The sequence below is a fragment of the Heterodontus francisci genome, chromosome 14 (assembly GCF_036365525.1).
Source record: "Heterodontus francisci isolate sHetFra1 chromosome 14, sHetFra1.hap1, whole genome shotgun sequence".
Classification (NCBI taxonomy): domain Eukaryota; kingdom Metazoa; phylum Chordata; class Chondrichthyes; order Heterodontiformes; family Heterodontidae; genus Heterodontus; species Heterodontus francisci.
In genome coordinates, this window is record NC_090384.1 from 106,374,737 (window position 1) to 106,391,206 (window position 16,470).

General features: G+C 48.1%; 1 protein-coding gene across 1 annotated transcript in view; it reads left to right on the plus strand.

The window, feature by feature from the left end:
• galnt18b (UDP-N-acetyl-alpha-D-galactosamine:polypeptide N-acetylgalactosaminyltransferase 18b) overlaps positions 1 to 16,470 on the plus strand; it is a 472,052-nt gene that overhangs the window by 245,511 nt on the left and 210,071 nt on the right. Inside the window, exon 2 of the mRNA XM_068046700.1 lies at positions 15,680 to 15,875. Within this exon, the coding sequence (XP_067902801.1) occupies positions 15,680 to 15,875 (196 nt within the window). The remainder of the gene's footprint in view (positions 1 to 15,679; positions 15,876 to 16,470) is intronic.

Genomic DNA, 16,470 nt, shown 5'->3' on the forward strand with positions numbered 1-16,470 from the left:
GCACTGTCAGAGGGTCAGTACTGAGGGAGTGTTGCACAGTCGGAGGGTCAGTACTGTGGGAGTGCTGCACTGTTGGAGGGGCAGTACTGAGGGAGGGGCAGTACTGAGGGAGTGTTGCACAGTCGGAGGGTCAGTACTGAGGGAGTGCTGCACTGTCGGAGGGTCAGTACTGAGGGAGTGTTGCACTGTCGGAGGGTCAGTACTGAGGGAGTGCTGCACTGTCGGAGGGTCAGTACTGAGGGAGTGTTGCACTGTCGGAGGGTCAGTACTGAGGGAGTGTTGCACTGTCGGAGCGTCTGTGCTGAGGGAGTGCTGCACTGTTGGAGGGTCAGTACTGAGGGTGTGCTGCACTGTCGGAGGGTCAGTACTGAGGGAGTGCTGCACTGTCGGAGGGTCAGTACTGAGGGAGTGCTGCACTGTCGGAGGGTCAGTACTGAGGGAGTGTTGCACTGTCGGAGGGTCAGTACTGAGGGAGTGTTGCACTGTCGGAGCGTCAGTGCTGAGGGAGTGCTGCACTGTTGGAGGGTCAGTACTGAGGGTGTGCTGCACTGTCGGAGGGTCAGTACTGAGGGAGTGCTGCACTGTCGGAGGGTCAGTACTGAGGGAGTGCTGCACTGTCGGAGGGTCAGTACTGAGGGAGTGCTGCACTGTCAGAGGGTCAGTACTGAGGGAGTGCTGCACTGTCGGAGGGTCAGTACTGAGGGAGCGCTGCACTGTCGGAGGGTCAGTACTGAGGGAGTGCTGCACTGTCGGAGGGTCAGTACTGAGGGAGTGCTGCACTGTCGGAGGGTCAGTACTGAGGGAGTGCTGCACTGTCAGAGGGTCAGTACTGAGGGAGTGCTGCACTGTCGGAGGGTCAGTACTGAGGGAGTGCTGCACTGTTGGAGGGTCAGTACTGAGGGAGTGTTGCGCTGTTGGAGCGCAGCCAGTGGAAAGTTTTCCCCCAACTCTCATTAACTTCAATTTTGCCCGGGCTCCTTGATGTCCCACTTGTTCAAATGCTGCCTTGATATCAAAGGCAACCATTCTCACCTCACCTCTTGATTTCAGCTCTTTTGCCCATATTTGGACATTAATCCATTAATTGTATATCAATTGTTTGATTATATACAGGTGGAGGGTGTTAATTGGGGTCTTACTTGAGCAATTATAAGCAGACACTTACTGAGACTGGTGGAGGGTTTGAGTGAGGAGCTCATGTTTGTAATCGTTTTATTCTGCACAATAAATGTGAAACTGAGTAAAGATAGGCTCCAGCATTATCCTTCCACAACAAGCTTTCTGGAATTTAACATGGACCAAGGCTGTTATGAGGTCAGGAACTGAGTGGCCCTGGAGAAACCCAAACTGAGCATCAGTGAGCAGGTTGTTGCTGAGTAAGTGGTGTTTGATAGCACCATCGAAAACACCCTTTGCTAATCAAAAGTCAACTGATGGGGCTGTAATTGGCTGGATTGGATTTGTCCTGCTTTTTGTGGATAGGACAAGCCTGGGCAATTTTCCACATTGGCAGGTAGATGCCAGTGTTGTATAAGATCCCATAGCTACTATTCGAAGAACAACGGGGGAGTTCTGTCTGCTGACCTGGCCAATACCTATCTCTGAATCAACATCACTAAAAGATTATCTGGTCATCTTCACATTGCTGTGGGATCTTGCCTTGCATAAATTAGCTGCCGTTTTTCCTACAGTACAACAATGACTGCACTTCATTCGTACTTCAGTGGCTGTAAAGTGCTTTGGGATGTCCTGAGGTTGTGAAAGGCGCTATATAAATGCAAGTTATTTCTTTTTGATTACACAGGCCATGTGAGTCTGAGGATAATTTGAAGGAGTTGTAATTCTATTTCTTAAGGATGGAATCAAATTGTTTTCAATTGAGGTGCAAAGACTGAACTGGGCCATGGCTCCTGATACAGTGAACTAATGGCTGGAATTTTACACCACCCCAGTGAGCCAGATGGTGGCGGAGTGGGGTTGGGTGGCGTAAAATGGAGCAGGTGGCTCTGGGGGGGGTCTTCCTGACCTGCTCCCGCCTCTGCCCCACTTTACATAGGGCGGGGGAGGGGGGGCGATAAATGGGCTGTCTGCCCCAGGCCAGTCAAGGCCCTTAAGTTGCCACTTAAAAGCCACTTAAGGGCCTTTGCCCGCCTCCTTGGAGATTTTACCTGTGGTAAGCGGGCATCCTGGAGCTGGGAAATGCCAGCTGGTGAAAGCTGGCGGTCTCTCAGCGTCCCCCGGGTTGGGCCCTGACAAACAGGCACAGGGTGCCCGATAGAGGGCCGCCCCCACTTCCCCAACCACCCCCAGGACCGAAGATGCCCCCCCCCTCACTTCCCCCAAGCGACTACCCTTGCCTCGCCGAGGCCTGACCGATTACCCCCAGCGAGGCAACCCAAACTTAGCTGCGCTCCTGGCTCCATGTCCTCGGCTGGGCTGCAGTCCCAGCAGTGGCCACCGCTCCCGGTGACGCTGCTGCGACTAAGAGCTGCTGGTCCGATGATTGGCCAGCAGCTCAATGAGGCGGGACTTCCTCCCTCAAGTGGGTGGAAGTCCCGCCTCGGAACAATTAAAGCCCGGGGACCCGTAAAATGCGGGACAGATCTCCGGGCTGGGAAGAAGTGGCCAGCTCCTGTCTGCCTGATGCAAAATCCAGCCCAATGGTTATATTACTGGGGTATTACTTCAGAGGGCTGGACTTATAATTCAGAACAATGTGAATTTAAATCTCTCAATGGTTACTTTAAAAGGTTAATTTCAGTTTTTAAAAATCTGGAAATAAAAAGCCAATCATAGAAAAATGACCACAAGCTGACAGATTGTTATAAAAACCCAACTGAGTCATTTTGTTAGTCTCTGTTTAACCTGATGCCATTATCCTTTCTTATCCTTTTCAACGGGTTCCTGTGTTTTTCTTGAGTGGATTCATGGGATGATGAACCATCACAAGATGCAGGTATACATGCAGGACTGCTGCTTTCCCCACCGTTTGAAATAATGGGTGTCTCAGATCTTTAACTTGTCATTTCGAAAAGGATTTAGCTTTGAGTGCGGTGTTGGGAATCCACCTCATTTTAAATACATTCACTTTTCATTAGAGTGATCACACAATGCGGATTGCACCGACATATATTGTGTTAATTGAGGAGGCTGCCATCAGTTGGGGATCATTGCTCACCTTCACCCTGACTTCCTTTGTGGAATAAATAACCTGCCGTTAACTCTGCTGTTGGCAACATCGAAGGAGGTGTTGGTTTTTAAGACTTTCAAATGCGTCGGCAACAGGCTCTGCCCCGACAGTTTTGCGAAAGTTTGAAATTCTGGTGTCACTGAGATGTTCTCACCCTTGAATATTTGAGAATCTCAGCTGGTATTACCAGAATTTGAAGCTTTGATGATGAACAGTTGCTTGCCTTTCTTTCAGGGTCGGTTTCTCTTCTTTTACCAGCTGTGTTTTATTTGTGAAACATACAGATGAGTGGCTGAGTAATAAATGATGGTGTAGGGACACAAGGTAACTCACCTTTAGTCACACCTCAGCAATGTTGTAGGTACATCCCGTGTATCATTCTAATCAGCAGCCAGACACTGCGGCACAATACGTTTCCTGCTCTTTATTATTTTCTTCCTCTGTTCTGTTTGGTTATCCTGAGAGAATGGGCTGACAATCAGTTATCAGACCTCCCTCAATTCTAGACATCTCCACTGTCCTGCTTACAGTCACTCCCTGTCCCACTCCCAGTTTCACTCTGAAACCTCTCCTGCTGTCACACTGTGATCACTATCAGTGCTGATCTGTAGCCTCCTCTCTGCCTCTCTCATACTTTCCGCAGACCAAAAAACACTTTTATTCATTTAGTGCCTTTTATGAAAACACTTCATAGGAGCGTTATAAATCAAAATGAGACCGAACCACAAAAGGCAATTTAGGGCAGGTGACCAAAAGCTTGGTCAAAGAGGTAGATTTCAAGGAGTGTCTAAAGGAGGAGAGAGGGGTAGAGAGGTGGAGAGGCGGAGAGGTTTAGGGAGGGAATTCCAGAGCTTAGGAAGGCACGGCCACCAATGGGGGAGTGATTAAAATTGGGAATGCATAAGAGACCAGAATTAGAGAAGCACAGATATCTTAGAGAGTTGTAAGGCTGGAGCAAATTACAGAGAAAGGGAGGGGAAAACCTGTGGACAGATTTGAAAGCAAGGATGAAAATTTTAAAGTCAAGGTTTGGCTTAACCGGGAGTCAATGTAGGTCAGTGAGCACAGGGGTGATGGGGGAATGGGACTTGGTGTGGGTAAAGACACAGACAGCAGAGTTTTGGATGACCTCAAGTTTATGGAGGGTAGCATGTGGGAGACCAGTCAGGAGTGCGCTGGAATAGTCAGGTCTAGAGGTAACGGAGGCCTGAATGACAGTTTCAGCAGCAGATGAACCAAGACAGGAGTGAAATTGGGCAATGTTACGGAGGTGGAAATAGACTGTCTGAGTGATGGCACAAATATAAGGTCAGAAGTTTATCTTGGGATCAAATGTGACACCAAGGTTGTGAATGGCTTAAACTCAGATATAAAATAAAAACAGAAAGTGCTGGAAATACTCAGCAGATCTGGCAGCATCTATGGAGAAAGAAACAGAGTTAATGTTTCAGGTCTGTGACCTTTCAACAGAACTGGCAAAGGTTAGAAAAGAATTAGGTTTTAAGCAATTAAAGGGGGTGGGGGTGGTGTGGGGGGGTGGGGGGGAGAGAACAAAAGGGAAGGTGTGTGATAGAGCAGAGGGCAGGAGAGATTAAATAACAAAGCTGTCCCGGGACAAAGGCAAAGAGCGTGTTAATGCTTGTGGTGAAAGACAAAGCATTAGTCCAGAGAGAGTGTTAATGGCAGAATAATGAGCAGCTCTGTCTACATGAAAAACAGGCACATGTTTAAAAAAATAAAAATAAAATAAAATAGTAAAAAAATATAAAAATATAAAAAAAGGCCAGTCATACTCTGAAATTGTTGAACTCAAGTTTGAGTCCACAAGGCTGTAGAGTGCCTAATCGAAAGATCAGGTGCTGCTCCTCGAGCTTGCGTTGATGTTCACTGGAACACTGCAGCAGGCCAAGGACAGAGATGAGGGCATGAGAGCAGTGGGGAGTGTTGAAACAGCAAGCAACAGGAAGCTTGGTATAATGCTTTCAGACAGAGCAGAGGTGTTCTGCAAAGCAGTCACCCAATCGGTGTTTGGTCTCCCCAATGCAGAGGAGACCGCATTGTGAGCAGCGAATACAGTATATTAAATTGAAAGAAGTTAAATCACTGCTTCACCTGGAAGAACCAACTAAATGCATACTTTGGTTCTGTCTTCACAAAGGAGGACACAAATATCATACCAGAAATGTTGGGGAACACAGGGCTTAGTGAGAGAGAGGAACTGAAGGAAATCAGTGTTAGTGGAGAAATGGTGTTGGGGAAATTGATGGGATTGAAGGCCGATAAATCCCCAGGGCCTGATGGTCTGCATCCCAGAATACTTAAGGATGTGGCCCGAGAAATAGTGGATGCATTGGTGGTCATCTTCCAAGATTCTATAGACTCTGGAACAGTTCCTACAGATTGAAGGGTAACTAATGTAACCCCTCTATTTAAAAAGGGAGGTAGAGAGAAAACAGGGGACTATAGACCAGTCAGCCTGATGTCGGTAATAGGGAAAATTCCAGAGTCCATTATCAAAGATTTTATAGCAGAGCACTTGGAGAACAGTGGTAGAATCGGGCAGAGTCAGCATGGATTTACGAAAGGGAAATCATGCTTGACAAATCTATTAGAATTCTTCGAGGATGTAACTAGTAGAGTTGATAAGGGGGAGCCAGTGGATGTGGTTTATTTGGACTTCCAGAAGGCTTTTGACAAAGTCCCACATAAGAGATTAGCCTGTAAAATTAAAGCGCATGGGATTGGGGGCAGTGTATTGCGATGGATAGAAAATTGGTTGGCAGACAGGAAACAAAGAGTAGGAATAAACGGGTCTTTTTCCAAATGGCAGGCAGTGACTGGTGGGGTACCGCAGGGATTGGTGCTAGGACCCCAGCTATTCACAATATATATTCATGATTTAGTTGAGGGAACTAAATGTAATAACTCCAAATTTGCAGATGACGCATAACTAGGTGGGAGGGTGAGTTGTGAGGAAGATGCAGAGAGGCTTCAGAGTGATTTGGACAAGTTGAGTGAGTGGGCAAATACATGGCAGATGCAGTATAATGTGGATAAATGTGAGGTTATCCACTTTGGTAGCAAAAGCAGGAAGACAGATTATTATCTGAATGGCTATAAACTGAGAGAGGGGAATATGCAGCGGGACCTGGGTGTTCTCGTACACCAGTCACTGAAGGTAAGCATGCAGGTGCAACAGGTGGTAAAAAAGGCAAATGGTATGTTGGCCTTCATAGCGAGAGGATTTGAGTACAGAATCAGGGATGTCTTGCTGCAATTATACAGGGCCTTGGTGAGGCCACACCTGGAATATTATGTGCAGTTTTGGTCTCCTTATCTGAGGAAGGATGTTCTTGCTATAGAGGGAGTGCAGCGAAGGTTTACCAGATTGATTCCTGAGATGGTGGGACTGACGTATGAGGAGGGATTGAGTCGGTTAGAATTATATGCGCTGGAGTTCAGAAGAGTGAGGGGGGATCTCATAGAAACCTATAAAATTCTAACAGGACTTGACAGGGTAGATGCAGGAAGGATGTTCCCGATGGTGGGGGAGTCCAGAACCAGGGGTCATAGTCTAAGGATACGGGGTAAACCTTTCAGGACTGAGATGAGGAGAAATTTCTTCACCCAGAGAGTGGTGAGCCTGTGGAATTCGCTACCACAGAAAGCAGTTGAGGCCAACAAATTGTATGTTTTCAAGAAGGAGTTAGATATAGCTCTTGGGGCGAAAGGGATCAAAGGATATGGGGGAAAGTGGGAACAGGTTACTGAGTTGGATGATCAGCCATGATCATACTGAATGGCGGAACAGGCTCGAAGGGCCGGATGGCCTACTCCTGCTCCTATTTTCTATGTTTCTATGGGCCTTGGATAGTGAGGAGAGAGGAGTTAAAAGGGCAGGTATTACACCTCCTGCAATTGTATGGGATGGTGCCGTGAGAAGGGGACGAGGTTTCAGGGGTAATGGAGGAGTGGACCAGGGTGTTGCAGAGGGAATAATCCCTTTGGAAGCTGACAGGGAAGGGGAGGGGAAGATGTGTTTACTGGTGGCATCACACTGGAGGTGGCAGAAATGGCAGTGGATGATCCTTTGATGTGGAGGCTGGTGGCGTGTAAAGTGAGGACAAGGGGAACCCTGTTGTGGTTCTGGGAGGGAGGGGAAGGTGTGACAGCATAAGTGGGGAAAATGGGCCGGACACGGTTGAGGGCCCTGTCAATCACAGTGAGGGAGAATCCTCAATTGAGGAAAAAGGAAGACATATCAGAAGCACTGTCGTGGAAGGTTGCATCATCAGAGCAGATACGTCAGAGACGGAGAAACTGTGAGAATGGAATGGAGTCTTTATAGGAGGCAGGGTGTGAAGAAGTGAAGTCAAGGTAGCTGTGGGAGTCAGTGGGCTTAAAATGAATATTCGTAGACAGCCTATCCCCAGAGACGGAGACAGAGAAGTCGAGGAAGGGAATGGAAGTGTCAGAGATGGACCATGTAAAGGTGAGAGAAGGGTGGAAATTGGAAGCAAAGTTGATAAAGTTTTCCAGTTCAGGGCGAGAGCAGGAAACGGCACCGATACAGTCATCAATGTACCGGAAAAAGAGTTGGGGGAGGGGGCCTGAGTAGGACTGGAACAAGGAATGTTTGACATACCCCACAAAAAGACAGACATAACTAGGACCAATGCGGGTATCCATAGCAACACCTTTTACTTGAAGGAAGTGAGTGGAGTTGAAGGAGAAGTTGTTCAATGTGAGAAAAAGTTCAGCCAGGCAGAGGAGGGTGGTGGTGGATGGGGACTGGTTGGGCCTCTGTTCAAGGAAGAAGCGGAGAGCCCTCAAACTGTCCTGGTGGGGGGTGGAGGTGTCGAGAGATTGGATGTCCATAGTGAAGAGGAGGCGGTTGGGGCCAGGAAACTGAAAACTGTCAATGTGTCTTAGGGCATCAGAAGAGTCACGGATGCAGGTGGGAAGAGACTGGACCGGGGGGAAAAGATAGAGTCAAGATAGAAAGAAATAAGTTCAGTGGGGCAGGAACAGGCTGAAACAATGGGTCTGCCGGGACAGTTCTGTTTGTGGATTTTAGGAAGGAGGTAGAAGGGGGCTGTCCAGGGTTGCGGGACTATGAGGTTGGGAGCTGTAGAGGGAAGATCTCCAGAGGAGATGAGGTCAGTGACAGTCCTGTGGACAGTAGCTTGATATTCAGTGGTGGGGTCATGGTCCAGGGGTAGGTAGAAAGAAGTGATTGAGAGTTGGCGCTGAGCCTGTGCAAGGTAGAGGTCGGTACGCCAGACAACAACAGCACCAACCTTGTCAGCAGGTTTGATCACAATATTGGGGTTAGATCTGAGAGAACGGAATGCAGCAAGTTCGGAAGGAGACAGGTTCGGCTTCATCTCAGACTGTTTACTGGGAGAGGAATGGAGTAGGTAGCTAGGGAACAGAGTTTGGAGCAGGGACTGAAAACAGTAGCTTCAGCCTTTGCAATATTTAAAAGGTGGAAATTTCTGCTCATCCAGTTCTGGATGTCAGTTAAGCAGTCTGATAATTTAGAGACAGTGGAGGAGTTGAGAGAAGCACTGAAACAGCTCTTACCAAAGTCCCAAATGAAGGCCTATGTGACTTTGACAAAGGTGAACTTTCTCTACTCGTCCTTCTTGACCTGTCTGCAGCTTTTCACAAGATTGACCACACTATCCTCCTGCAACACCTCTCCACTGTCGTCCAGCTGGGTGGGACTGCTCTCACCTGGTTCCATTCTTACCTATCTAATCAGAACCAGAGAATCACTTGCAATGGCTTCTCTTCCTGCTCCCACACTGTTACCTCTGGTGTCCCCCAAGGATCGCTCGTTGGGCCCTCCTATTTCACATCTACATGCTGCCCCTTGGTGACATCATCTGAAAACATAACGTCAGTTTTCAGATGTAGCTGACGATACTCAGCTCTACCTCATCACCACCTCTCTCGACACCTCCAACATCTCCAAATTATCAGACTTGCTTATCCGACATGCAGTACTGGATGAGTAGAAATGTCCTTCAATGAAATATTGGGAAGTTCGAAGCCGTTGTCTTTGGTCCCAGCTGCAAACTCTGTCCCCTAGCTACCGACTCCATCCCTCTCCCTGACAACTGTCTCAGACTAAATCAGAGTGTTCCCAACGTTGGTGTCATATTTGACTCCGAGACTCCGACCACATAACCACATAACCATCACTAAGACTGCCTATTTCCACTTGTGTAACATCGCCTGACTTCACTCCTGTCTCAGATCATCTGCTGCTGAAACTCTCATTCCGAGAAACATAGAAAATAGGAGCAGGAGTAGGCCATTCGGCCCTTCAGGCCTTCACCGCCATTCAAAAAGATCATGGTTGATCGTCTAATTCAGTACCCTGTTCCCACCTTCTCCCCATATCCCTTGATCCCTTTGGCATTAAGAAATATATCTATCTCCTTCTTGAATATATTTAATGACTTGGCCTCCACTGCATTCTGCAGTAGAGAATTCCACAGGTTCACCGCCCTCTGACTGAAGAAATTTCTTCGAAATGACATACCCCGTATCCTGAGACTGTGACCCCTGGTTCTGGACTACCCAGACATCAGGAACATCCTCCCTGCATCTAGCCTGTCTAGTCCTGTTAGAATTTTATAGGTTTCTATGAGATCCCCTCTCATTCTTCTAAACTCTGGTGAATATAGGCCTAGTCAACCCAATCTCTCCTTATACGTCAATCCTGCCATCCCAGGAATCAGCTGTGTTAATCTTCTCTGCACTTCCTCCATGGCAAGAACATCCTTCCTCAGATCAGGAGACCAAAACTACCTAAATGACTTGGATGAGGAAGTGGAAGGCTGGATTAGCAAGTTTGCCAATGACACGAAGGTTGCTGGAGTTGTGGATAGTGTGAAAGGCTGTTGTAGGTTGCAACGGGACATTGACAGGATGCAGAGCTGGACTGAGAAGTGGCAGATGGAGTTCAACCTGGAAAAGTGTGAAGTGATTCATTTTGGAAGGTCGAATTTGAATGCGGAATACAGGCTTAAAGACAGGATTCTTGGTAGTGTGGAGGAACAGAGGGATCCTTCAAAGTTGCCACCCAAGTTGATAGGGTTGTTAAGAAGGCGTATGGTGTGTTGGCTTTCATTAACAGGGGGATTGAGTTTAAGAGCCGCGAGGTTATGCTGCAGCTCTATAAGGCCCTGGTTCGACCACACTTGGAATATTGTGTTCAGTTCTGGTCCGCTCATTATAGGAAGGATGTGGAAGCTTTAGAGAGGGTGCAGAGGAGATTTACCAGGATGCTGCCTGGACTGGAGGGCATGTCTTACGAAGATAGATTGAGGGAGCTGGGGCTTTTCTCATTGGAGCGAAGAAGGATGAGAGGTGACTTGATAGAGGGGTACAAGATGATGAGAGGCATAGATAGAGTGGATAGCCAGAGACTTTTTCCCAGGGTGGAAAGGGCTATCACCAGGGGGCATAATTTTAAGGTGATTGGAGGAAGGTTTCGGGGAGATGTCAGAGGTAGGTTCTTTACACAGAGAGTGGTGGGTGCGTGGAATGCGCTGCCAGCGATGGTAGAAGAAGCAGATACATTAGGGGCATTTAAGCGACTCTTGGATAGGTACATGGATGATAGTAGAATGAAGGGTAGGTAGTTAGTTTGATCTTAGAGTCGGTTAAAGGTTCGGCACAACATCGTGGGCCGAAGGGCCTGTACTGTGCTATACTTTTCTATGTTCTATGTTCTATGTTCTAAAACTGCGCACAATACTCCAGATGTGGTCTCACCAAGGCCCTGTATAACTGCAGTAAGACATCCTTGCTCCTGTACTCATATCCTCTAGTAATGAAGGCCAACATACCATTCGCCTTCCTAACTGCTTGCTGCACCTGAATGCTTGCTTTCAGTGACTGGTGTACAAGGACACCCAGGTCTCGTTGCACCGCCCCCTTTCCCAATCTATCACCATTCAGATATAATCTGCCTTTCTGTTTTTACAACCAAAGTGGATAACCTCACATTTATCCACATTATGACTTTGTTACCTCTAGACTTGACTATTCCAACACACTCCTGGCTGGTCTCCCACATTCCACTCTCCATAAACTTGAGGTCATCCAAAACTCTGCTGCCTTTGTCTTAACTCGCACCAAGTCCATTCCCCTATAACCCATGTGCTAACTGACCTACATTGGCTCCCAGTCGAGCAACATCTTGATTTTAAAATTCCCATCCTTGTCTTCAAATCCCTCCATGGCCTCGCCCCTTCCCTATCTCTGTAACCTCCTCCAGCCCCACAACTCTCCGAGATCTCTGTGCTCATCCAATTCTGGCCTCATGTGCATTCCTGATTTTAATTGCTCCTCCATTAATGGCTGTGTTTTCAGCTGCCTAGGCCCCCAAGCTCTGGAATCCCCTCTCTACACCTCTCTGCCTCTCCACCTCACTTTCCTCCTTTAAGACACTCCTTAAAACCTACCTCTTTGACCAAGCTTTTGGCCATCTTACCTAATATCTCCTGATGTGGCTCTTTATCATACTTTGTTTTATAATGCTCCTGTAAAGCATCTTGGGACGTTTTATTACGTGAAAGGTGCTGTATAAATATAAATTGTTGTTGTACTGTGGCAGGGGCGGAAACCTGATTGGAGGGATTCAAACGTGGAGTTCCGGGAAAAATGGTCACGGATTTGGGAGGTGACGACATGTTTAAGGACTTTAGAGAGGAAAGGGAGATTGGAGATATGATGGCAGTTTGCAAGGATGGTATTAATAGTTGTAGGTTGCAAAGACCCAGCTGATATACAGAGGCACTCCCAATCTCTGCTCACACAATTCTATAACTAACGTCTGGGCCCTATGCAAATGTTGTCCAGGGTGACTGCTTGCAACTTTGCTTCACTTTTGATTCTGCTCTTTCTCTTCCTTCCCTTTTTCTTATTTGTTTGTGGGCGTCGCTGGCCAGGCCAGCATTTATTACCCATCTCTAATTGCCCTTGAGAAGGTGGTGATGAGCTGCCTTCTTGAACTGCTGCCATTCATGTGGGGTAGGTATACCCACAGTGCTGTTAGGAAGGGAGTTCCAGGATTTTGACCCAGTGACAGTGAAGGAACGGCGATATAGTTCCAAGTCAGGATGGTGTGTGGCTTGGAGGGGAACTTGCAGGTGGTGGTGTTCCCATGTATCTGCTGCCCTTGTCCCATTCCCCATGGTAGTGTGATTTAAATTGAGAAATCACTCAGAGGTTTGCAAAAGTGCACCCTGTTATTTATCGCTTTATTATACTACTTTCAGCAAGTGATCTTTTCCTTATAGATCTAAAAGTAGCTCCCGAAACCCTTTAATGTCCCACCCAGTCTAATTCCACTCTCCCCCTCTCTCCCCACACCCTTTAATATTCTTTCTTTTACAAATATCTATCTAATTTCCTGTCAACAGATTTTTGGTTTTAACACTGATTTGCGGCGCTTCCTCAGTACTGACCCTCCGACAGTGCAGCACTCCTTCAGTACAGACCCTCTGACAGTGCAGCACTCCCTCAGTACTGACCCACCGACAGTGCAGCACTCCCTCAGTACTGACCCACCGACAGTGCAGCACTCCCTCAGTACTGGCCCTCCGACAGTGCAGCACTCCCTCAGTACTGACCCTCCGACAGTACAGCACTCCTTCAGTACAGACCCTCTGACAGTGCAGCACTCCCTCAGTACAGACCGTCCAACAGTGCAGCACTCCCTCAGTACTGACCCACCGACAGTGCAGCACTCCCTCAGTACTGGCCCTCCGACAGTGCAGCACTCCCTCAGTACTGGCCCTCCGACAGTGCAGCACTCCCTCAGTACTGGCCCTCCGACAGTGCAGCACTCCCTCAGTACTGACCCTCTGACAGTGCAGCACTCCTTCAGTACTGACCCTCCGACAGTGCAGCACTCCCTCAGTACTGACCCTCCGACAGTGCAGCACTCCTTCAGTACAGACCCTCTCACAGTGCAGCACTCCCTCAGTACAGACCGTCCAACAGTGCAGCACTCCCTCAGTACTGACCCACCGACAGTGCAGCACTCCCTCAGTACTGGCCCTCCGACAGTGCAGCACACCCTCAGTACTGACCCTCTGACAGTGCAGCACTCCCTCAGTACTGACCCTCCGACAGTGCAGCACTCCTTCAGTACTGACCCTCCGACAGTGCAGCACTCCCTCAGTACTGACCCTCCGACAATGCAGCACTCCTTCAGTACAGACCCTCTCACAGTGCAGCACTCCCTCAGTACAGACCGTCCAACAGTGCAGCACTCCCTCAGTACTGACCCACCGACAGTGCAGCACTCCCTCAGTACTGGCCCTCCGACAGTGCAGCACTCCCTCAGTACTGACCCTCCGACAGTGCAGCACTCCCTCAGTACTGACCCTCCGACAGTGCAGCACTCCCTCAGTACTGACCCTCCGACAGTGCAGCACTCCCTCAGTACTGACCCTCCGACAGTGCAGCACTCCCTCAGTACTGACCCTCTGACAGTGCAGCACATCTTAGTACCGCACTCGGCGTGTCAGTGTAGATTATGTGCTCAAGTCTCTGGAGTTGGACTTGAACCTAATATTCTTGCCTCTGAGCCACAAGGTGTTGACACTGAAGAATTATAGACTTCAGAGAAGAAAAAATGAATTTGGAAACTTTCTTCAACAGGGAGTAAAATGAGCCACAAGAACAGCAAGTCCTTTTCAGCAGTGTCTCAGTTGGTAGCAGTCTTGTCTTGAGTCAGAAGTTTGTGGGTTTAAGCCCCACTCCGGGGGCTGAATTTGACGAGTGTGCTGTAGTTCGTCGAGGCGCATTCTGATGGTGGCGTGTATCCCGTGTGGATGCTCCGTGTCTGAGCCCCCGCGATATTACGCGCGTGGCCTCATTTAAATAGAGGGGATGGAGCGGCTGCCCCCCGATGATGTAGAGGGGGCGGCCGCTGGATCCAGGGTAACGGTGTCCGGGGGCACTGCGCAGGTACTGTCACCACTTTTAAAGGGCTACAAGCCCTTAAGAAAAATGTTAATATTTAAAGTTATATTGTAAAGCATGACTTAGTAAAAAATTAAATAAATAATGGATGCTCTTTCTCACCCCCCCAATGTTTTTTTACGGGACATCATCAAAAAAAGGAATTATATTACCAACCCGTACTTTCCCCCCGATCTCTTAACTTTTTCTCTTCAAACCCTTCTCACATCCAATAAAAAGTGTTTTCCCCGCTCCCCCACCCCTCGCATCCCAAGACTTTTATTCCTCCCCCCTCCCCAACAGGTTCTCGTCTCGGAACTCCGTATGGAGTCCCGAAGGCACGTGAAGGATGAATGGCGGCTGTAAAATTGGCATGGGACGGCTCCTGCCTGCAAATGGGTTAATTAACAAATCATTACTGCGCATTTACATATTTAGCCGAAGGGCCCGCCCCCAGGCAGCGGGGGGCCGCACCAAGTATCCCCCCACTACCAATAATATTCGGCAGGCCCTTCTCGACGCCGCGGGTTGTGGTGGGCCTCTCCCCTGCAGAATGTTACTGGCCGCCATGCCGTGACCCACAGCGTTCGTGGGCTGGTAAAATTCAGCCCCAGGAGTTGAGCACAATAATCCAGGCTGACACTCCATTGCAGAACGGAAGGAGTGCTGCACTGTCAGAGGTGCTGTCTTTTGGATGAGTCATTTAACCAAGGCCCTGTCCCATGCCGCTATTTCAAAGAAGAGAGGGGGCATTATCTTTGGTGTCCTGGGGTCAATATTTATCCCTCAATCAACAGCACAAAAACAGATTATCTGGTCATTATCACATTGCTGTTTGTGGGAGCTTGCTGTGCACAAATTCGCTGCCACGTTTTCTACATTACAACAGTGACTACACTATAAACAAGTAGTTCATTCGCTGTAAAGCTCTTTGGGATGTCCTGTGGTTGTGAAAGTCGCTATGGAAATGCAAGTCTTTTTTGCATATGAATGCACCAAATTGATGGCCAGGAGCAGAGCAGTTGGCCCATCGAACCTGACCCTCACTAGCCCCCAACATCCCCCCCAACCTCCTCATCCATGTAATCTCAGGCAGGTGACCGAGTGAGGAGTTTCAATGTGATATTCACAAAGGTGTAATCCACCAGAACCACGTAGCAGGAATTCATGTGTGGAGGTCCGCGGCTCCCACAGGATCCTCATGACTCCTTAATCCTAAAACCTCCGTGCTTAAATTCCCAACCTGTGCTCTCCAGTCAGTGAATTTGTAGCCTTGTGTGTTAAGAATAAATACATTACTCCCATTGCTGTGAAAATATATTTGTTCATCTGCCTTATAAATCTTTTCATGCCATTTGATTTCTGACATACAACCTCCTCTTACCCTTCAGGTTTCCTACATTAAAACAGTGACTATACATAAAAGCTGCAAATGCTTTCGGACACTTAGAGGATGTGAAAGGTGCTATATAAATTTGAGTTCTTTCTTTTCCTCAGAAATCCCGCAGAAGCTTGAAGAGAACATGGCTGCTGATGTCTTCACTGATTCCTCCATCTTCACTCACTGGGGCCACGAACTCAGCTCTGAAAGTCGGCAGGATGCTTTGAAGAAGTTTCAGTACTATGGCTACAACAGCTACCTCAGTGACCGGCTACCATTGGACAGGCTCATTCCAGACCTTAGGCCTGATGGGTATGTTGTATGCACAATGCTGTGATATTATTGCCTTTCCTGGATAGGTAGGCCCTGAGATTCTGGGGCTTTGGTGGGTTCACTTGTGAATCACTTCATCAACTTCCCAAACACTGGTGGAAAACTGGGAGAACCCGCACAGGGAAAGGCCAGATTCTCCCCGGTAGGAACATCGTAATTGCTGGTTGGAAAAAATCCAAACTCTACCGAGTTCATCTTCAACCATCCTGGTAATCACATGATCCAATGATAATGGAGTTATTGACCAATCACAGTGATCAATTTCTATCAATGAGTCTACAACAGACCCAGACATGAGGTGAGGAAAACCCCCAGTGATGGAGAGCTTTGGGAGCCATAGGCCCAAAGTCACCTGTTCCTCCCAAGCTCGTTACACTCACCACACGTCATGTCTCACATTACTCACAGACTGGGGCCCAAAATGTTATTACCTGAGAGAAATTGCTCTAATTTGCATTTGAATTAATTAATAGCAACTGCTTCAAACATCTCCCTCAGGATCCTGTTCCATAGATTGACCCCTCACTCACTGAAATATTGTTCCCATGGGGTAGTTTTGAATTTACTCCCATCA